Raw genomic sequence first — 24,027 nt, 5'->3', positions numbered from 1 at the left:
TTCATTCATTGAGAGTCAGGTGAAGTACTGTTCTGTGGTCTGGGGAAAGCATCAGCAAGTGAAGTTAGAAGCACAGAACGAAGCAGCAAGGATTGTTTTAAGGTGGAGATATGGTTCTTCTGTTGTAGTCATGCACAAATGCTCTTGGTTGGTCATCAATCAACTGAATTGAAAACAATATGCTTATTTTACAATATACACCATTTAAAACAGCCAAACTCTATTCACAATGGTATTCCGTTGGTAAGAGACAGACATTCAGTAAATACTAGGAATAGATTGTCCACCATCTGTGTTGTCCAGACAGAAAAGAGAAATAGGCAAAAGAACATTTGGATTTAGAGCAATAAAGAATCAATATATATTTTTTGACTGAGTATTTATCGGGTCAATATGTTAGATTAGCCCTTAACCAACTAAGCCCTTAACTGTATTCCATACCTTTTTACAATCATTTTTACAATCAATAAAAGCATTGTTGTAAAATAACGTTTTTGTCTTACGATTCAATTTAACTGCATAATTACATAATGTTCTATAATTCCGTTAATCAATTTCTAGTTCAGATTTGGCTGCTAAGACTTTTGCCATATTTCTTTGAGAAAAAGCCTCACCCAGTTCATCATTAATCCATGGAGATGGACAGACACCAACTGTACTCTTTCTTATTGGGGCATGATGGTCCCTTACCTCAGTGAGCAAATCCATAAAACATTCTGTAGCGTGAATTAAATAATCCTCTAGATAAATCAGCTCCCATTGTACAGCAGCCAAATCATTTAGAAACAGCTCATGATTAAATCGAGGCAGCGTAGCCTAGTGGTTAGAGCGTTGGACCAGTAACCAAAAGGTTGCAAGTTCAAATCCCCGAGCTAACTGCCCCTGAACAAGGCCCACTGTTCCTAGGCCGTCATTGAAAATAAGAATTAGTTCTTAACTGACTTGCCTAGTTAAATAAAAGGTACAAATTTATCTTGAACACAATCCTTGGGGGATTCTTTGGAACGTGGTTATGGTCACAATATTATGGTCTGTCCAGCCCACTAGCATTGCAGAAGATCAGATCAATGCATGTGTCAGAACGGTGACCCAAATTAGTTGATAATCTCGTAGTTTGGTTATATAAAAAAATAAATGGTTATTTTCAATTAACCATTTGTTTCAAACCACATATGATTCTGAATATCCAGCGCTACACCCCCACCATCCCTATTCCTGTCCCTTCTAAGTAGACAATATCCATGGATGTTCCTTTGCCCAGCATTTACAGATGCATCTAAATGTGTTTCGGTCAAAGCCGAAATATGAATATTACTTATGTCGACCAAGTTAAAAACCTCATGTATTTTGTTAGGAAGGCTACATACATTATGCGGCCCTTTCCTTATCAAGTGGAGATGAATATAGCATATATCTGTTATAGTTGAAGTTGTCATGATACACTAGAACACACAAACTCAGATTTGAACATTCAATTAAAATAGCCAGGGAGTTACTCTAGAGTCCCGATACAATTGCCCGTTGATGTAAACTCTTCCTTCGTGATGGGATACATTTTTTTCTCCTTTCATTGGTCTCGCTGGGGAAGTGATCATTCATTCCAAAATCAGTGTTTCGGAGTTCTCTGCCCCTGCTCTTCGTCATTTCCTTTTTGCTTAAATTTGTCAAAACATGCAATAATAGCCCGTGGCCTATTCCCAGAGGCCGTTACCCATCCTATGGACTCTGGAGGAAGTGACATGATACACAACATCAGTGGGCAGTTCCAGTTGAGTTGACATAAAGTCTCGGACAGTGTCCTCACAGCCTCTGCTGTTGTCATTCTCCGGTATCCCTGAAAACATTAGATTGTTCCGCATTGATCGACACTGTGCATCAGGCAAGGTTTCTTTACGTTGTTTGTTCTCCCTTTGCGCCCCCTCCACCTTGCTATGAATAGAGTCTACAGTACCTTTCACCTCCACCTTGCCATGAATAGAGTCTACAGTACATTTCACCTCCACCTTGCCATGAATAGAGTCTACAGTACCTTTCACCTCCACCTTGCCATGAATAGAGTCTACAGTACCTTTCACCTCCACCTTGCCATGAAGAGTCTACAGTACCTTTCACCTCCACCTTGCCATGAATAGAGTCTATAGTACCTTTCACCTCCACCTTGCCATGAATAGAGTCTACAGTACCTTTCACCTCCACCTTGCCATGAATAGAGTCTACAGTACCTTTCACCTCCACCTTGCTATGAATAGAGTCTACAGTACCTTTCACCTCCACCTTGCCATGAATAGAGTCTACAGTACCTTTCACCTCCACCTTGCCATGAATAGAGTCTACAGTACCTTTCACCTCCACCTTGCTATGAATAGAGTCTACAGTACCTTTCACCTCCACCTTGCCATGAATAGAGTCTACAGTACCTTTCACCTCCACCTTGCCATGAATAGAGTCTACAGTACCTTTCATCTCATTGTTCTCTTTCCTTGGATCATCAATCTGACATTGGCTGAATTCTTGACTGGCACATAATGCATTGATGTCCTCTCGTAGTATATCCAACATATCAAGTTTGGCAAGCCGTTCATTGATGGATTTAAACAAGTCGACATCCATATCAGTAAACCTCTCTCCACACGCCCCCTCTTCCTTGGGGATGGTTTGGTTTCATCGTTGATACCTATTGGCCAACTTGGATTTGGTTTGTTTTGTTGATTGGGTTGGTTGTCCTTAACAGTGCTTTAATCCTCTGAAACCAGCGACATGTTTCTTTGAGTCAATGAATCGTTCAAGCTCTTCAATGGATTCCGAATCATCCAGTGTGTTAGCAGGCAGAGTAAAAAACGGGAAAAAAACAACGTTAACTTATCTAGCGTCTAGTCAGTATCTCCAACTCCATCTCATGGCAGCTTGTGTGTTGCAATGAGACTCAAAACCCTATATTTAACCACCCAAAACATTGGGAAGCAATCTCTTAGAGGAAAACAAAACAGAGACCAATAGCAGAAATGATTTCTCACCGACTTTACTTTGGAGAGACATAATCAATGCAGTGTGTGTGTGTGTATCTGATCATTTCTTTAGAGAAGACGGGACACTGCTTAGCCCTACTGAGGCCTACAGCAGTGTTCTTCCACTCCAATCAAAACACTTCGTTCGAACAGGTGCACCACTCATTTGGTTATTGTTCTGTATTTGCCCTTTTCCTAGTATGCCAGGTTTTGGTTTCACAGCGAAAAGAAGCTGCTAACGCAAGGATGCATAAGAAAAGGCTATTTTTTTGTCTGCACTCTCAGCCTCACATCTGTCAGGAATAAAGCCACTGTTTAGCTTGCCTGTGTGTGTGTGTGTGTGTGTGTGTGTGAGAGTGCTTCAGTATTAATATGCATGACTTTGCACAGTCTGCATTTAAAAAAGGGCAACCTGCCATAAGCTAATGGCTCAATGGCATAGAAACAACAGTTAATTCATACAGGCGTACAGTCATTATACTGCATATACAGTAATGGTACAAAATTGGCATTGATCAATGTGGAATGAATTGGATTAATTTGTCAAATTTAAGCAGAAAGTATTTGCACACCAGCCACTATAAATATCCACTTTATTTATCCAGAACACTACGGTGCATTCGGAAAGTATTCAGACCCCTCAACTTTTTGTTACATCACAGCCTTATTCTAAAATGTATTAAATTGTCCGCCACCCACCCCTCATCAACCTACAAACAATACCACATAATGACAAAGCAAAAACAGGTTCTTAGAAATATGCAAATGTATAAAATATTCAAAACATAATTAAACACATTTACATAAGTATTCAGACACTTTACTCAGTACTTTGTTGAAGTACCTTTGTCATCGATTACAGTCTTCTTGGGTATGACACTCCCATTCTTCTCTGCAGATTCTTTCAAGCTCTGTCAGGTTGCATGGGGAGCGTCGCTGCACAGCTATTTTCAGGTCTCTCCAGAGTTGTTCGATCGGGTTCAAGTCCGGGCTCTGGCTGGGCCACTCAAGGGCATTCAGAGACTTGTCCCGAAGCCACTTCTATGTTGTCTTGGCTGTGTGCTTAGGGTCGTTGTCCTGTTGGAAGGTGAACCTTCACCCCAGTTTGAGGTCCTGAGCACTCTGAAGCAGGTTTCATCAAGGATCTCTCTGAACTTTGCTCTGTTCATCTATCCCTCGATCCCGACTAGTCTCCCAGTCCCTGTCGCTGAAAAACACCCCCACAGCATGATGCTGCCACAACCGTGCTTCACCATAGGGATGGTGCCAGGTTTCCTCCAGATCTGACGCTTTGCATTCAGGCCAATCTTGGTTTCATCAGACCAGAGAATCTTGTTTCTCATGGCCTGAGAGTCCTTTAGGTGGATTTTGGCAAACTCCAAGTGGGCTGTAATGTGCCTTTTACTGAGGAGTGGCTTCCATCTGGCCATTCTACCATAAAGGCCAGATGGGTGGAGTGCTGCAGAGATGGTTGTCCTTCTGAAAGGTTCTCCCATCTCCACAGAGGACCTCTGGAGCTCTGTCAGAGTGACCATCAGGTTCTTGATCATCAACTCCCTGACCAAGGCCCTTCTCCCTGGATGGCCGGACGGCCAGCTCTAGGAAACTTCTTGATGGTTCCAAACTTCTTCCATTTAAGAATGATGGTGGCCACTGTGTTCTTGGGGACCTTCAATGCTCCAGACATTTTTTGGTACCCTTCCCTAGATATTTGCCTTGACACAATCCAGTCTCAGAGCTCTACGGACAATTCCTTCGACCTCATGACTTAGTTTTTGCTCTGACATGCACTGTCAACTGTGGGACCTTATATAGACAGGTGTGTGTCTTTCCAAATCATGCCCAATCAATTGAATTTACCACAGGTGGACTCCAATCAAGTTGTAGAAACATCTCAAGGATGATCAATGTAAACAGGATGCACCTGAGCTCAATTTTGAGTCTTATAGCAAAGGGTCTGAATACTTATGTAAATAAGGTATGTTTTTTATTTTTAATACATTTTGAAAAAAATGCAAAAAAACAGTTTTTGCTTAGTTATTATGCCTGCGTAGATTGATGAGGAAAAATATTTATTTAATACATTTTAGAATAAGGCTGTAACGTAACAAAATGTGGAAAAAGTCATGGGGTCTGAATACTTTCCAAATGCACTCTATACACATGATAGCTGTATCACTTCATGAGCAGGTATTTAAAGGAGTGATCTGGGATTGGTACATCCATTTTGGGACTTTTAAATCAAAATCAATTTTTTTTGGTCACATACACATTATTAGCAGATGCTATTGCAAGTGTAGCGAAATGCTTGTGCTTCCAGTTCCCACAGTGCAGCAATATCTAACATGTAATTGAACAATTCCACAACATCTACCTAATACACACAAATCTAAGTAAAGGAATAAGAATATATACATTATAAATATATGGATGACAAAATTGAAATGAAATAAAGCCATTGATTGTTGAAGAATCTAACCGCTTTGTTGTTTGAATCCCAGAACAACTTATTGCAAGTGTCATATTTCTGTTACATGTACTGTACTTGAAATAGGTATTTGAATGACTGAGTATTTTCTTCTTTCAATTACACTGGGGCTGAACTACACGCCAATGTATTTTGTATTTTCAAAATACTGTAGGTTGTAGACATTTTGTGGCCCTGCTCTTCCCCTGTATCAGAAGTCTTTTTTTGTAACCATTACTGAGAATGTTGCTGTTCATGTAATTCAAATGATCTAACTCTTGGAAGTAACTAACATATGTATTTCAAATACAAATATTTGGTGGTTTATTTTGATACGTTGATCTTTATGGCATGTGGGAGTGAAACATCATCTAAGAGGTCACCGCCTTTTAAAGAGACAGGCGACTTCAACTCAATCGCACACCGGTGCCTAGGCCAGAACAAATTAACTCAAACCTATAAGGGTTTGTGTGCGCAACCTGTGCGTGAGTGTGCGCATGTGGTTGTGCGCAACCTGTGCGTGAGTGTGTGTGTGTGTGTTTAAGACAATGCCCATAGATCTCCTGGAGTAGTCCAGGAGTCTAGAGACAGAATGAGTGTGTGAATTGCTCCTGTGGGTTAAACAATGACAGAACTGATAAGACAGCTCATGATAACTGGGTTGCGTATTCATGCAGTGTGTGTATGTGTGTGGGTGGGTGTGTTCACTTTTTATAACACTGCTCATAACATATGTCTACTTCCTGTTAAACAAATCAACAGTAGAGCAATCCATGGTTTAAATGTTCTGCCGTGCATGCAGTAGCTGCTTTAGAAATGGTGGTTGCTCCTTGGTATCCTACGCGTTCGATTCATTTCAGTAAAATACTATACTACACAGTGTATGCTTATACAGTAGGAAATAGAGGCAGACTGAAGCACAGTTTCATAAACAATAGAGAGAATAAATCAAAAGTAGTCCCTAGACTTAAAGACTCAATGATACTTTACTCTACTACTAAAGCAAAACACTACAGAATCTGACAGCACACTCCACTTCCCATAAAGCAAAGCTGCCGTCTCGCTACAAAGACACAATACATGATGCTGGGCTCATTGAAAGGGTCGTTGTGATTGTAATTAACTGCAATAATACTCCTGTTTTGCATCCCAAATGGCACTCTATTCCCTATATGGTGCCCACCTTTTAACCAGGACCCCATAGGGCTCTGGGCAGAAGTACACATGGAGACTCCTCTTGGCTAGATAGATAAAGCATCCAAGAGGACTAGGTAGGATCGGGGTCAGTTGATCAGAAAGGATTTGGGGTTAGAACACACAAGGAATGAGGTCTTTGCGTGTTGGTTTCCTGCCATTACATCAGCAGGAAACAGCCTTGTGGGAGAATAGCAGGAGATTTGGAGAAGAATGGACAAGGAAAAGCCGCATGAATGTAGTTCAATTATTTCAGGAGAACTGCGCTAAAGCACACACAAGGCTCCCTCGATCCCCTCCCAAAATTAGGCACGGAGAACAGAAGACCCCCATGAACAGAAAACAGATTAAGGAAGACGGGGAGGTTGGGGGGGGGTCATTCCTCTACCTAGATGCTGAGAGGAAGGGATGATAAGTAGGAGACAAGAGGGTAGAGGAGGATAGGGGGAGAGGGGAGGAAGAGGTGGGGGCCCCCATTGACGGTGTTATTTATATGTTAGACTGACTAGAATGGCCTATTCCGTACTGGAGCTGTTTCCGTGGGAATGGCTGGCATGTTGCGCATAATAATACCCGTCGTAAATACTGTACTTTTATTTTTTACAAAAGCACCACAGTAGGGATGGACTTAGAATTAGACCCTCTATATTCCTTTGCTCAGACAAGAATTAAAAGATGCACTATGCAGAAATCGCTCCGCCATTTCTTGGTTGCAAAAATTCTAATAGTTGGCCTAATTTCAGTTTATGTGACAAAACAAGCAAGTATAGTGTAGATAATAATTGTATCATCTACACTGCTGTGAAATGTACTTTCCACAAACAAAAACATTGTATTTTCAGCCGTTTGAAGCTGGTGTACAAAACCGAAAGTAAAGTACTCACCCTGGCATCGCCGTTGGTGGGTCTTGGGCCGTGACTGAAGGCTTGTGCGGGGTCCTTGTGGTACACCTTCAGGCAGGAGTGATCCGAGATATTCCTGGAGAGAGAAACAGCCGAAGTTTGACGAGGTGCCCAGATTATATCACTATCGGACAGCGGTCTGTCTCCTCTAGCTGCGAGACTCCTATACCGAGACATTGGTGTGTACTCTGACAAGGCTATGTCATACACAGTCCGTGGTCTGGTGTACTGACCGTACACTGGCTGAGACATCACGGTGCTGTGTCAAAAGTGTCCAATTAGTCCAAAACTTGTCTAGTAGTGTAACGGTAAATAGTTTTCCTCAAATAAATAAAGCTCCTATGTAAAGCTCTCTCTGTCTAGATGTGTTCTGAGTCAGCTAGTACTCCTGCACTCTACCGTACCAGTCTGTGAGGAACAAACATGTGACAACTTTTACAGCCCTGATAAAAAAAGATGACGGCTAGTCATAAAGTAAACATCCCACCACCGCAAGAACATTACAGATAGAGAACACTTGTTTTTCCATTTGAGCCCAGTGTGCCGAAAACTTGTACCCTACAGAAATTCAAATATACAATATAGTCACTAAACAGCTTCTGTATGCATTGTCAAATCATTTCCTGGGCAATCCATATACAGTGCATTCAGAAAGTATTCAGACCCCTTGACTTTTTCCACGTTACTTTACAGCCTTATTCTAAAATGGATTCAATAGTCCCCCCTCATCAATCTACACTCAATACCACATGATGAAAAAGTGCACCCTTTACTCAGTACTTTGTTGAAGCACATTTGGCAGTGATTACAGCCTTGAGTATTCTTGGGTATGATGCTACAAGCTTGGCACACCTGTATTTGGTGAGTTTCTCCCATTCTTCTCTGCAGATCCTCTCAAGCTCTGTCAGGTTGGATGGGGAGCATCGCTGCACAGCTATTTTCAGGTCTCTCCAGAAATGTTCGATTGGGTTCAAGTCCGGGCTCTGGCTGGGCCACTCAAGGACATGCAGAGACTTGTCCCAAAGCCACACTTGCGTTGTCTCGGCTGTGCGCTTAGGGTTTTTGTCCTGTTAGAAGTTGAACCTTTGCCCCAGTCTGAGGTCCTGAGCAAGTTTTCATCAAGCATATCTCTATACTTTGCTCCGTTCATCTTTCCATCGATCCTGACTAATCTCCCAGTCCCTGCAGCTGAAAAACATCCCCACAGCATGATGCTGCCACCACCATGCTTCATCTTAGAGATGGTGCCAGGTTTCCTACAGACGTGACGCATAACATTCAGGCCAAATTTTTCAATATTGGTTTCATGATACCAGAGAATCTTGTTTCTCATGGTCAGAGTCCTTTAGGTGCCTTTTGGCAAACTCCAAGCGGGCTGTCATGTGCCTTTTACTGAGGAGTGGCTTCTGTCTGGCCACTCTATAATAAAGGCCTGATTGGTGGAGTGCTGCATAGATGGAAGTCCTTCTGGAAGTTTCTCCCGTCTCCACAGAGGAACTCTGGAGCTCTGTCAGAGTGACCTTCGGGTTCTTGGTCACCTCCCTGACCAAGGCCCTTCTCCCCCGAATGCTCAGTTTGGTGGCCAGCTCTAGGAAGTGTCTTGGTGGTTCCAACACTTCTTCCATTTAAGAGGCCTCTGTGTTCTTGGGGACCTTCAATGCTGCAGACATTTTTTGGTACCCTTCCCCAATCCCATCTCGGAAAATTCCTTCGACCTCATGGCTTGGTTTTTGCTCTGACATGCACTGTCAACTGTGGGACCTTATATAGAAAAATGTGCGTCTTTCCAAATCATGTCCAATCAATTGAATTTACCACAGATGGACTCCAATCAGGTTGTAGAAACATCTCAAGGATGCTCAATGGAAACAGGATGCACCCAAGCTCAATTTCGAGTCTCGTAACGAAGGGTCTGAATACTTTTATAAATTATACTTATACTTCTGTTTTTGTTTTTCTTATACATTCACAAAAGTTTCTAAAAACCAGTTTTCGCTTCGTTGTTATGGGGTAATATGTGTAGATGAAATAGTAATTGAATCCATTTTAGAATAAGGCTGTAACGTAAAAAAATGTGGAAAAAGTCAAGGGGTCTGAATACTTTCCAAATGCCCTGTCTATATGGTTGGACTTCATGAAATGGTGTCTCCCATAAACACACCCATAATACCAGGAAGTGGGTGATTGGTGACGTGACTGTGTGTGGGGATGACTGAGGGCATGAAACCCTGGTCAGTGTTGTCTTACAGAATCTCACTGGTGTTTGTTTTTCTCTCTGTGTTAAAAGAAAGGCAGGCTAACGCTAATGCTACATGTGCCTCTGCAAAGAGACACTTAACATGTGTCCCAAATGGCATCCTATTCCCTAGTGTATTACTTTTTTTTTTTTACCAGAGTTCCTTTGTGCCCTGGTCAAAAGTAGTGCACCAAATAGGGGATATGGTGCCATTTGGGACGCATATTATGTGTCTCTTTGCACAAGCACATGTTTCTGCACATAGAAGACAGCCAGACTGTGGCCACCTTTGATACAGCTCTCTCACTCACTTTAAATCGGTGGCTCTGGAAGTAACAAGACAGTTTATGGGTTCCTGTCCAATCCTTTTGTCCTGCTAACTGAGCAGGAAGGACATGTGTAAAAACACATGAAGTCGCCCACAAAATAACTTTCCACTTTCCATCACGTGGGACAACATTTGAGAAAGTAGAGGCTCTAAAACTGTGCTCACGACCCAAAATGGCACCCTAATGTCTATGTAGCGCACTACGTTTGACCCGGGCCCATAGGCAAACCCAAAGTAGTGCACTAGATAAGAATGTAATTTGGGACCGTGTTTGGGTTTGTTTAGGTGTAGGTGGAACTAAAGTGTCCACTACAGTAGGGCTCCACATCCCGAGGCCTTTCATCCACACAGCTATTGGGTTGACTGGGAAGTAGAGAGGGTCACTTCCTGTGTTGCGTAAGTTGAGCTCATTAGACAGGAAGAGCCTAAGGAGGGGAGAGAGGAAGGCTGCTGGGTAACCCTGAGGACCTTACAGGGGTGAGACTGAGACATAGGGAAGAAAACCCCAAATGACCTGCTCTAGCTAACCCAGTGTGGGAAAGTAGAGACATAACACACACACACATTTACCTGACATCAGTAAGCTCGTAGTACATGTTCCTCATGTCATCTTTGACATAGACGGCCACACTGGGAGACTCCAGCATCTTCATGGTGAGCTGCTGGGGGAAGGCACTCACAAACAGAGCCCTGATGGTGTCGCCGCTGGTGATCTCATTGGGCATCCGGATCTGCTTGGTCTCCTCTCCGTACTGCAGGTACAGCACGCCTGGGAAGTAGAGCGGAAGGAGAGAGGGTTACCAAAGAGTTAATGATGATCTGGTGGCTGTTAACCATGTACAGGAACACGACATCAGTCTTATGGGGCACTATTCAAAGTTGTGCATTATATAGTGAATAGGGTGCCATTTGGACGCATGCTTTGTGTACTGTGGGGCCACATGAGTTGTACGCAGTCAGACATACAGCACAAACACTGTATCTTCAGTGTATTTCCATTGAGTTAAAGACCAGACGTTTGCGGTAGTATAATAAAGATCCTATAGGCTCCAGGAAATAAAGTGCTGAGCCCCTCTATGGTACATACATCTCCGGCTCTATAGCTAATAGTAGGGCTTCCTTGTAACAACATAGTCAGTTGGTGAACTAACTCTCTTTCCCTGGTGTACTGTTATGTTAGCCACTAGCTTTTCATTACGACGAAAGACCTTGCAGATGATCCTAATACCACGTGTGTTATTTGATGACTGGTCATGCGTCGCAAATGGAACACTATTCCCTTGATGTGCACTACTTTTGACCAGGGCCGACAGGGAATAGGGTGCCATTTGGGACACACACTGGGCTTCATATTCTATTTCACATGCAGCATTTGTAACATTCCCTAAAAACTGAACTTTATTAGCCCCGGAGACTTTAGACAGCTCAATTCTAAGATGGGAGTCAGATTGCAAGACTGTATGTGGTTGCTGCTTGTCTGGTTTCACTCTTAAATCAGAACCAAATGGCGTGGCTGCACAGCTAGTGGACAGAGAATAATTTTTATTTATTTTATTTCACCTTAATTTAACCAGGTAGGAAAGTTGAGAACAAGTTCTCATTTACAACTGCGACCTGGCCAAGATAAAGCAAAGCAGTTCGACACATACAACAACACAGAGTTACACATGAAGTAAAACAAACATACAGTCAATAATACAGTAGAAAAATAAGTCTATATAAAATGTGAGCAAATGAGGTGAGATAAGGGAGGTAAAGGCAAAAAAAGGCCATGGTGGCAAAGTAAATACAATATAGCAAGTAAAACACTGGAATGGTAGATTTGCAGTGGAAGAATGTGCAAAGTAGAGAGAAATAATGGGGTGCAAAATAAATAAATAAAAACAGTAGGGGGAGAGGTAGTTGTTTGGGCTAAATGATAGATGGGCTATGTACAGGTGCAGTAATCTGTGAGCTGCTCTGACAGCTGGTGCTTAAAGCTAGTGAGGGAGATAAGTGTTTCCAGTTTCAGAGATTTTTGTAGAATTTTAAGAATAGAATAGAATTTTAAGAATAGACTTTGTTTGTTTGATAAATGGCACTACATTTGAGCTAGATTGCTACAGCAGGAAAATAATCCTGCAGCAACAGGAAATGTACATAATTATGTGGATTAGAAATCATTTATATTTCTGTAGGGGTTGATACATATTCTGCGAAAATCAAGTCTGTAATTTCAAAGTGAAAATTACAAACTTCAGAAGCCTTTTTAACCTCTTAAGTCGACCCTCTACTTTTTTGAACATTCTGTTAAAAATCGCGCAACATTTCAGCGCCCTGCTACTCATGCCAGGAATATAGTATATGCATTTGCTTAGTCTGTGTGGATAGAAAACACTCAGACGTTTAAAAAACTGGTTAAATCACTGCTGTGGCTTTACCAGAACGGCATTTACATCGAAAAGCACAGGAAAAACTGATCACTGAAAATGGGAAAATATATCCATGCGCTACTTGAACCCATTGATAAACGTGAACCACAATTAATTGACTGAGGTTGCAGTACCTACAGCTTCCACACGGTGTCTAGAGTCTTGTCATTTCCCTTCGAGTTTTTTCTTGGTCAAACACATACAGGACACCGTATCTCCTCCGGTCTAGGACCGGATATTTTCGTTGAGTTTCTAGCCGGACATTTTTCCAGACGGACAGCTAATGATCTTTACATCGCCTCCTGATGAATTTTATCGCTTATTAACGTTTACTAATACCTAAAGTTGCATTACAAACGTATTTCGAAGTGTTTTGTGAAAGTTTATCGTCGACTTTTTGAATTTAAAAAAATGACGTTACGTTTTGAAACGATGTTTTTTTCGTTTATCACACAGTCTACATATAACGATATCTAGGCTTTATATGGACCGATTTAATCGAAATAAAGACCCAAATAGTGTTTATGGGACATCTAGGAGTGCCAACAAAGAAGATGGTGAAAGGTAATGAATGTTTTCTATTTTATTGTGCGGTTTGTGTAACGCCGAAATGCTAATTATTTTGTTTACGTCCCCTGTGGGTCTTTTGGGGTGTTGCATGCTATCAGATAATAGCTTCTCATGCTTTCGCCGAAAAGCATTTTAAAAATCTGACTTGTTGCCTGGATTCACAACGAGTGTAGCTTTAATTCGATACCCTGCATGTGTATTTTAATGAACTTTTGAGTTTTAACTAATACTATTAGCATTTAGCGTAGCGCATTTGCATTTCCAGAGCTCTAGTTGGGACGCAAGCGTCCCGAGTAGAAGCAACAGGTTAAACCTCAAATACACTACAAGTTTGACATTTTCTGCATTGCGGGAAAGTTCTCTTGCAACAGGGTGATCAAATTAAGACCATACACCTGTATTCCCAATATAGTGCACTACACTTGAGCAGAGCCCTATGGACTCCGGTGAAAAGTAGCTCACTACATAAGGAATGAGGTGCCATTTGGGATGCAGCCTTAGTTTCGAGAGCCTGCAAGGCTTTACAACAGTCAGATTCAACACTCTACACTAACGCTTCTCCAAATGGAACCAAATCACCTGAAATTATTAAGTCTAAAGAAGGTCAGTTTTATTGCTTCTTTAATCATGACCACGGTTTTCAGCTGTGCTAACATAAATGCAAAAGGGTTTTCTATAATGATCAATTAGCCTTTTAAAATGATGAACTTGGATTAGCTAACACAATGAGCCATTGGAACACAGGAGTGATGGTTGCTGATAATGGGCCTCTGTACGCCTATGTAGATATTCAATTTTTATTTTTTACATCTGCCGTTTCCAGCTACAATTGTCATTTACAACATTAACAATGTCTACACTGTATTTCTGTTATTTTAATAGACAAAAAAAAGTGCTGCTCATTCAAAAACAAGGGAATTTCTAAGTGACCCCAAACTTTTGAACGGTAGTGTATACTGAAAAATAGAAAAACGCAACACGCAACAATTTCAAACTGACTTACAGATCCATATAAAAGGAAATAAGGAAATCAGTCAATTGAAATAAATACATTAGGCCCTAATCTATGTATTTCACATGACTGGACAGGGGTGCAACCACAGGTGGGTTTAGGGGGGGCTTATTTTTCACCACGAAAGGGCTTTAAAAAAAACAGATAGAAATACTCCTTGAGCATCACGTTTTGTTGAAAAAAAAATTGACGGTTTAGGAAAGAATCTGGCTTTTCAACGCTGGTAACCCGTTGTATAAAAGCAATAATATACTCAAGTCCGTGTGTTTTGACATTTGTATCATGGCTGTGATGGTCTACGCCACTCGGTTTCGCCACTCGTTTCTTTTATATGCCCAATGATTGCTCAACAATTCAAAAGGTCGACAGGCTTCAGCGCGTCACACTTTATTCATTGTTCTAACCTTCATAGGGCGCATCATTCAATCTCAGAGCGGCTTCCTAAAACCATCGTTATTAACGTTGCACTTGAAAATTTGCGCAATCTAATGCCTGCCTCAGACCACTTGTAGAACAGCTCAGAACATAGAATCACACGGTTTATCCGTCTCTCTGTGACCACCAATAACTTCCGAACAAAGTTGAATACAAATACAATGTTGCCAATGTCTTTGTAATTGATACAAAAAAAAGCGACGTATAGGCATATTTCAATATATTTCAATATATTTCATGTTCAATCGAGTTGTATTTTGTTGTATTAGGCTGCTGTCTGTAATTTGTCTCTATATATTTCATGATGTCTAGTCTACCCAGGTTGTATCACTACCAGCCGTGATTGGGAGTCCCATCAATTTTCCCAGCATCGTCCGGGTTTGGCCGTCATTGTAAATAAGAATTTGTTCATAACTGACTTGCCTAGTTGTTTAAAAAAAAAAAAAAAAAAAAATTGTGCTCAATGATGTGCCAAATCTGTGATTTTGTGCATTTTTATTGGGTAAGCATTAGAACAGGTATTCCCAACCCCAGGGGTATGCGCAATGCTGTCGGGGGTATGCCAAAGACAAATGCAATTCACATTTTTTAAAAAGAGTAATAATTTTTGTTCACATTTTCAAACAGGGGGGGATCATTTTTCCCCCCCCTCGCCTGAGTAGGCTCGAAACGCCAAAAATGTTATTAAACCATCTAGTATTCAGCAAAATAACAACACAATGTCAAATTGTCACGACTCCTACCAAAGGTGGCTCCCCTTCCTGTTCGGGTGGTGCTTGGAGGTCGTCGTCACCGGCCTACTAGCTGCCACTGATCCCTTTTCCCCTTTCTGTTTCTTGGTTTCCCCTGTTTTGTGTGTAGGCTGATTAGTCGGGCTATGTTAGCCAGTAGGCCCGCCTGCTCTTTGTGCAGGATTGTTTTGTGTTGCCACTGTGCACGTTTGATGTTGACGTGCTTTCGTTCGTGGGCTTTTCCCCGGACTGTTTGAGTCCCCGTGTTTGGGCATTTGTTTTGTGTGTGCCCTGTGTTTCGTGGGGTGGCTTATGTTCGCTGTGTGTGCAATTAAAAGCACTACCCTGTACTATCTGCTTCCTGCGCCTGACTTCGCACCCACTACGCCCAGAGCGTTACACAAATACAGGTAGCCCAGTCAAATAATTAACATACAATCACATTAACCGTTACTCTCGCATGGGAATTCCACTAACGGTCCGTAAGAATTCCACAAACGGTCCGTATTTAAAAAAAGTAAGGCCCGTGTCCATAGAGACGCATACCAGCTCTACTGGTAGTACTGCTACTACCAGCAGTACTACAACTGCACCTGTCGACGACACAAGTTGTTCTGCTTCCACGAGCACATCCAATGCTAGCATCAGTAATTCTACATTTGTTGTTCGTCCATCGAGCATGGACATTGACAGTTGTGAATCTGATGCAGCCGAAGATCTACTGCCCCCTTACCCGGGAAAGCACCGAACAACAGACAGGGACGTTGGACCATTGAAGAGGCGCAAATATGGTGAAAACTACATTGATTTGGGGTTCACTTATATTAGGAGTAGTGCCTTTCCTCAGCCACAGTGTGTTAGATGTGCAAAAGTACTATCTCACAACTCAATGAAACCTTCACTCTTGCGCAGACATTTAGACACAAAACATGCCAATTTGAAAAATCAGCAAACGGGAGTTCTTTGAGCGAGAATTCAGACGACTTTCGAGTAGTAAGACATGTATAAAAGCAACATACCCCATTAATAAGAAGGGGCTAGAAACGTCTTATATGGTGAGCTACCGAGTGGCTAGGACATGCAAGCCCCATACTATTGTGGAGGAATTAATTCTTCCTGCTGCCGCGGATATGGCTGGGACAATTCTGAGGGAGAAGGACAAAAAAAACTATAGACAATGCCTTCATCAAACAACTCTTTTTTTCATGACGCAGTAGTGACGTGGCAGGAGATGTTTTGAAACAATTACTGCTTTGCATACAAGCCAGTGAATTCTATGTGTTACAGCTGGGTGAGTCAGATGTGGCAGGCCTGGCACGGCTCCATTACTTTTATGGGGGGGGGTCAATTAAGGAAGACATCCTCTTCTGCAAACCACTGGAAACCAGGACAGCAGGGGAGGATATTTTTAAAGTACTAGACAGCTTTGTGAGATCAAATGGACTTTGGTGGTCAAGATGTGTTGGTATCTGTACTGATGGCGCAAAAGCCATAACACGGAGACATAGTGGAGTGGTGCGTGCAAGCAGTTGCTCCCGACGCCACTTGGGTACACTGCAGCACCCACCGAGAGGCTCTTGCTGCCAAGGGAATGCCTGACATCTTGAAAGACGTTTTGGACACTACAGTGAAAATGGTTAACTTTGTGAAAGCAAGGCCCCTGAACTCTTGTGTATTTTCTGCACTATGCAATGATATGGGCAGTGACCATGTAACGCTTTTACAACACACAGAAGTGCGCTGGTTATCAAGGGCCAAAGTATTGACACATTTTATTATATTGAGAGATGAGCTTAAAGTTCTTTACTGACCATAATTTTCCCTTGTCTGACCGTTGCATGATGACGAGTTTCTCACATGACTGGCCTATCTGGGTAATGTTTTTCTTGCCTGAATGATCTGAATCTAGGATTACAGGGACACCCTGCATTATATTCAATGTGCGGGACAAAATTGAGGCTATGATTAAGAAGTTGGAGCGCTTCTCTGTCTGCATTAACAAGGAGAACACACAGGTCTTTCCATTGTATGATTTTTGTGTGCAAATGAACTCAAGCTTACGGACAATGTCTAATTTGATCGTGCGCAATTACGCAGGTACTTTCCCGAAACGGACGATACAAACAACTGGATTTGTTATCCCTTTCATGCCCTGCTTCCAGTCCACTTACTGAACAAGAGAGCCTCATCGAAATTGCAACAATTGGTTCTGTGAAAATTGAATTTAAATCAGAAGCCACTGCCAGATTTCTGGCTAGGGCTGCGCTCAGAGTATCCTGCCTTGGAAAATTGCACTGTTAAGACACTGATGCCCTTTGCAACCACACACCAATGCGAGAGTGGATTCTCGGCCCTCACTAGCATGAAAGCTAAATACAGGCACAGACTGTGTGTGGAAAATGATTTAAGACTGAGATTCTCTCCAATACACCCCAACATTGCAGAGTTATGTGCATCCTTTCAAGCACACCCTTCTCATTAACCTGTGGTGAGTTATTCACAATTCTTGATGAACAAATAAGGGTTTTATATGTAAGATGGCTACAAAGAGCAAAGTTATTGATTATTATTTGTGACCTGGTCCTATAAGAGCTCTTTGTCACTTCCCCACGAGCCGGTTTGTGACAAAAACTCACACTCATTCTTATGTTTAATAAATATATCAACATGAGAGTGCGCTGACCCCTGGTGCTAGAGGGGGTACGCAGCTGGAGGTTGAATGTTTGAAGGGGCACAGGACTATAAAATGCATTAGAAGAATAAGCCGCCTCAAATATTTTCCGTGGTGAATCTTCTCGAGGAGCGATCCCGACGTCAGTATTGTTAATTATTTCCCCATTTGAAGGAAATATTTGATCCCATCAGTATTGGCACATGCTCCAATGACGCGCTTCTCTGAGCGGCGTTTTGGGAAACGTCTTCGGCCGTTGTAAGAAATATGCATCGTTAAAAACACCTGTAAGCCTTAGTTCCATCGCTATCAGGACACCGGGCCCTGATCTGTTGCATCAGCCTCATTTGCTTTTTAACACGTTTTGTTATGCACTGCTTCTATGAATTTGGGATCTGTCTTCCCACAACTGTTCCAGAGTCTGTTTGGAATAGGCCATTTCTTTCTCGCACCGAATGACAAGCTGACCAACAGAATAGGGAAACTTTCGGACTATGGGGGATAGTACATTGACATAGGCTAGTGATCTTGCTGTTCGTTACTCGTCTTGTCTGCTGAGGAAAAGTTTTTTTTTTTTTATCTTCAAAGTGCACATCGGAATTCGGTAAGAAGGACGCACGCCGTTGCATCCTCGGGTTGCATGTTCCGTTAAGATGCATAACCATAATCTAAATGTGAATTCTGTCATTCTGAGCACCATGGGTGGACGCCCTCATCAGGTTAAGCACCCTATACATGTGGGTCCATTACATTTCTCAAATGTCTGGTAAATTAAAATGCTGCTGGTGAAATGTTCAGAAACCCTGGTAAGTGTGTGTGTGTGTGTGTGTTTTTTTTTTTTAAAAGAGAGCCAGGCTGGGTTATGCAAGTTGTGTCTATCTGTGTGTGTGAAGCAGTCCTTGGTGTCGTTGTGGTTAATAGCATCAAAACACAGTGTGGCCATGTTGTGGTCCCCTACCTAGTGAGCGGTCCCTGGTCTGGTTGGTGGAGCGCACTACGGGCAGGCTGGCGCGGGAGCGGCTGCCTCTGGTGAAGGTGGTGGGGGCATCAGCCTCTGACATGGTGTCCAGAGACTCCAGAGAGGCCAGGGAGAGGTGCTCAGCCTGGTCCCCTACACTGGAGCTGCTAAGGCCGTGTTTAGGGCTTCTGCTCTATAAGGGAGAAGAGGAGAAAGAGGTTCAAGAGGGGGTCACGATACATAGGAAAAGGTTGTAAAAAATTCCGGTAACTTTCCCAAAAGGTCCCCCTCAAAATGTATTCTGGGAAGGTTACTGGGACTTTGCAACCCTACATAGGAAGCTTACACAAACTGAAACACAATTTCCCTAAGCTATGTGCCAGTGTCACATGCAGGAATCAAACCCACCATAACTCTGTGTTGCAAGCACCATTCTTTAACCAACAAAGCCATCTGAACCAAACACTAGTGTTACTTCTTTTAAGTGTTTAAGACAAAAGACAAGCTTTTTAACTACAACGTGAACACAGTGAAAAGCCCAGTGCCATTGTGTGACATTCTAGTCATGCATTCAAGTCTATTTGGGTGTCAATTGTTTGCATCAGTGCAGATTGCAGACAGACACTGCCTGTTATAGGTTATGTCACACAAGCACACACACACACACCATAATTTCCCATGGCGCAATTGCTAAAAATGGAAGAGAGGGCAGTAATTTGGTTGTGCTGGGGTATCCCCCTCAGCCCATTGACTAATGTGGAGCAGGCAGTAATTTGGTTGTGCTGGGGTATCCCCCTCATTGACTAATATGGAGCAGGCAGTGATTTTGGCAGGACTATACAGATAAGGTGAGGTGAGGCAAACAAGACACACCCCACTATATAGCATGACACACCCTACTATATAGCATGACACACCCTACTATATAGCATGACACACCCCACTATATAGCACACACACTATGATTTTCAATGTCGCAGTCCCTAGGCCTTATCACGTATTAATAATGCGTTTCTCTTTTGACAAGCTTCACACAACTTGAGAAGTGAAGGGTTAACACACACACGCTTTTCTCACTTGTGGTGCAGGTAGTTACAGCCCCAAAATCGATATTGTAGAAAAAATAACTCCAGCACAACGCTTTTTTTCAAGTTATTTTTCAAGCTTTGCACAACAACCAAGGGAAAAGGTGTAGCGAGGCTGATTAAAGCCACTAATGAGTTCACCAGGCAGACAGTCCTGTGGGCCTGGCAGAGTGTTAAAGGTTGTGGAGCTCTTTGAGAAGCCTGGTAGTATTGTAAGGTTATCTGTGCCAGGGTGACAGTTTGACTAGCATTGAGAGGTCAGCACACTGAGAGCCCTTTATCAAGCTAACAGTTCTGAGGACACACCCAGGTGCACACACAATAGCTTCTCCTTTTCAGTTTATTGAGAAGTCCTTTACATTTTTTTCCCCAATCATTGAATTGGAATTTCAGTTTTCTTCCTGAATTGACTGCCTTCAATTCAAATTGATCCCAACCCTGACAGACAGGTTAGCTGGGATGCAGACAGTCACACGCCCAGGCATGATGCAGATAAGATAAAAATCAGACTAACTGTGTGGGGTAATTGGATTTTCAGCAAGTACCTCTGAATGTCAAGCTCAGAATGGAGAGAAGACAACATGCCCTGTAAGGACTGATGGAATATATATATAGAGAGAGAGGGAGGGAGAGAGAGAGAGAGAGGAGAGAGAAGACAACATTCCCTGTAAGGACTGATGGAATATATATATAGAGAGAGAGGGAGGAGAGAGAGAGAGAGAGAGAGAGAGAGAAGACAACATGCCCTGTAAGGACTGATGGAATATATATATAGAGAGAGAGGGAGGGAGAGAGAGAGAGGGAGGGAGAGAGAGAGAGAGAGAGAGAGAGAGAGAGAGAGAAGACAACATGCCCTGTAAGGACTGATGGATTATATATATAGAGAGAGAGGGAGGGAGAGAGAGAGAGAGAGGGAGGGAGAGAGAGAGGGGAGGGAGAGAGAGAGAGAGAGAGAGAGAGAGAGACGTGGGGAAAGGGAGAGGTGAGATGGTCATCAAACATGTCAAGAAACAAGGCAGCAATTTGAACAGAACTGTTTGAGATATTAAAAATATATATTTTTTTAGAGTATACTGTACTGTATCTGCTTTCCAATAGAGCCAACATAAACTATAGTCTACTAATCCTTTGCTATTAATAGCTGTATATTTTTTTTAATAGTCATCACCCTCCACACCACCATTATTATTCAGATGACATCGTTGAGTGGATGACACCTTCAGTGTCATCACCAAAGGAGTGACCGGTCACCTGACATTGCAGCAGCATCCTCTGGGTATATCTGGGGTGGCATCCCAAATGGCAGCATATTCCCATACGGCCCTGGTCAAAAGTAGTGCACTATATAGGGAATAGGCGGCCATTTGGGACAGAGGCCTGATGACCCGAGCACTACAACTCAATTGTGTCGTGAGTAGAAAGGTAAGGCCTTTGTATGCATGGCCCATGATGATGGAGGGCCAAGTTCAGTTGATGTGTCACCCGAAACCAAGGAGCACGCTCGGTAATTTGAACTGAATTGGAATTATTTATGAGTGAAAAGTAATTATTTATGAGTGCAACCAATTATGTTGAGGTAGATACAGTACCAGGCTGCTCTGAAAACCTGGCAGTGTTAAAAACATACTGTCACATGTGGTAAAATACATACTGAGCAAGATGGAGAGAGAGAGGCTCCCTGCGGATGGTGGTAATAGTTTACACATCTACACCAAAATGAGGTGTTGTCTATCGGATGAGCTTAGCAAGTTAATCTCCTTCTCTCCCTTTCACACACGCGCACACGCACACACACACAACCTCCCTCCCTCTCTCTGGCAGGTACCCCATTATCACAGAAAAGCCACTTCCTATCCCAGCAGAAACCACTTCCTGTCGTGGCCTAGACGTGTAAAAATCACGGTTTAACCTCCGATTACAACCACCAACCTGCTGTTAAGACACATCGACCACACATTGATCCGGTCACGGCTGGGGAGTTAGACCGAAATTCCACATGTCACCGTGTGTGGTTTAGTTAGCGATGACAGTCAATGGTCACCGTAGAGCACCTACTATTTTCAGCACTGAGTAGGCAGTCATATCATTCTATGTAGGTCACTGACAGAGTGCCTGGCACGGAGAAGTAAACACGTTTGATACAGGTACAGTAAAAGTGATTACACAAGGATGACAATGATTATGGCCGTCGGGAACAAATGAATCAAAACGCATTCAGTCGGAAGGTTACTACTTTACCAAGGTAATTGGATATTGCTCCTACACGTTACACTATTTACTACTCCGAGAGAGCATGTTCTGTTTTCAAAGTCTCTAACAAAAGATCCAGCGTGCCTTTTAGTTGCAGTTTCGCCATTGTTCACATTTACATTTCCAAAATGGTTTCTTTCCAGAGGTGGTGTCCATTGCAGAAATGGGGGGGGGGGGGGGGTACCTAGTCAACTGTACAACTAATTGCATTCAACTGAAATGTGTCTTCTGCATTTAACACAACCCCTCTGAATCAGAGAGGTGCAGGGGGCTGCCGTTATCGACATCCACGGCACCAGGGGAACAGTGGGTTAACTGCCTTGACAGATCTTTACCTTGTCAGCTCTGGGATTCAAAACCTGCAACCTTTCGGTTACTGGCCCAACGCTCTAACCACTAGGCTACCTGCCGCCCCATTGGGTGTTTGATGTCTGTTTTGTTATACTCATTGAATACATCCCTTAAAATTCCTTTATTATTCTCCGTCAAATGTATAAAACGGTTTGGCTGCTATATGAGTTTTTATAGAGTAGCATTTTACTTTGTGTGCATAACAGTGTTGCTTCCGTCCCCCTCCTCGCTCCGACCTGGGCTTGAACCAGGGACCCTCTGAACACATCAACAACTGCCTCCCACGAAGGATTGTTACCCATCGCTCCACAAAAGCTGCAGCCCTTGAAAAGGGAAACAACTTCAATATTTCAGAGCGAGTGATTGAAGCTCTACTTGCGCGCACCGCTAACTAGCTAGCCATTTCACACTGGTTACGCGCGTGTGTGTGTCTCTACTGTCTTTCGAGCCTTGAAAGATTTTCACGAGTGTCAAATCAGGTTACTTTTGCATACAATTTAGGTACATTTCCTGGATTCACAAACGAGCAGATACCACAAAAACGGATGGATGAAAAGTCAAGAAATAAGAAAAATTCCATACCATTGTTGTCCAACTGAATGTATTCACCTGAAATGTGTCTTCGGCATTTAACCCAACCAATCTGAATCAGAGAGGCAGGGGGCTGCCATAATCAACATCCACGTCTTCAGCGCACAGTGGGTTAACTGCCTTGCTCAGGGGCAGAACAACGGATTTTTACCTGGTCAGCTCGGGGATTCGATCCAGCAACCTTCCAGTTGCTGGCCCAACACTCTAAACTCTAGGATACCTGGCGCCCCCATTGTCTAAACATCATTATGGTTGTGGCGTCGTGGTTTCAGACAGATGATCAGAGGTATTTTACAGTGCTGAGACGTGGCGATTAAATTTGAATTATGACATTTAAAAATAATCACTGCTTCCAGCAAAAGATAGTGGCAGACATAGAACACTTTATGGAAAATATAGCCATGGCTGCCAGGGGGCTGAGCTGATTTCTGCAAAACAGAAGCAACTTCACAAGTAATGTTTCCAAGTCTTTGCTTAAGAGCGCTTCATGCTTCAGGTTGTGCAGCACAGAAATAGAAATAGACCAACTTAAATTGATCTAATGTCAAGGAATTGTTCTCAATTCCTCATTTTAAGAGTCGAATGAGACTATTTACTCCGTCTAGTCGGCATCTAGGTCTTTCTCTCGCCAAACTTGGCAGAGCGTGGACTTCTGCCAGGAAACAGAAGCTCATCATGGTTTAGCCCCCACACTGGTGATGTCAGCAAGCCTTTTCACTTAAGATGCTAATTGTGTTGGCTCCCTGAGGAGAGGAGGAGAGAGAGAGAGCGAGAGAGAGAGAGGACCATCCCTTAGCCCCGTGTAATTAACTGGCCTGATCTGTATGAGT

The 24,027-nt window shown here is 42.8% G+C and overlaps 1 protein-coding gene across 1 annotated transcript in view; it reads right to left on the bottom strand.

Moving 5' to 3' along the window:
- LOC115105150 (sickle tail protein homolog) overlaps nucleotides 1-24,027 on the bottom strand; it is a 165,480-nt gene that overhangs the window by 29,410 nt on the left and 112,043 nt on the right. The window contains 3 exon segments of the mRNA XM_065007142.1: nucleotides 7,551-7,644; nucleotides 10,703-10,901; nucleotides 18,921-19,113. Coding sequence (XP_064863214.1) covers nucleotides 7,551-7,644; nucleotides 10,703-10,901; nucleotides 18,921-19,113 — 486 coding nt within the window.

Source organism: Oncorhynchus nerka, linkage group LG22, assembly GCF_034236695.1.
Source record: "Oncorhynchus nerka isolate Pitt River linkage group LG22, Oner_Uvic_2.0, whole genome shotgun sequence".
Taxonomy (NCBI): domain Eukaryota; kingdom Metazoa; phylum Chordata; class Actinopteri; order Salmoniformes; family Salmonidae; genus Oncorhynchus; species Oncorhynchus nerka.
This window is presented reverse-complemented; position numbering and strand designations above follow the sequence as displayed.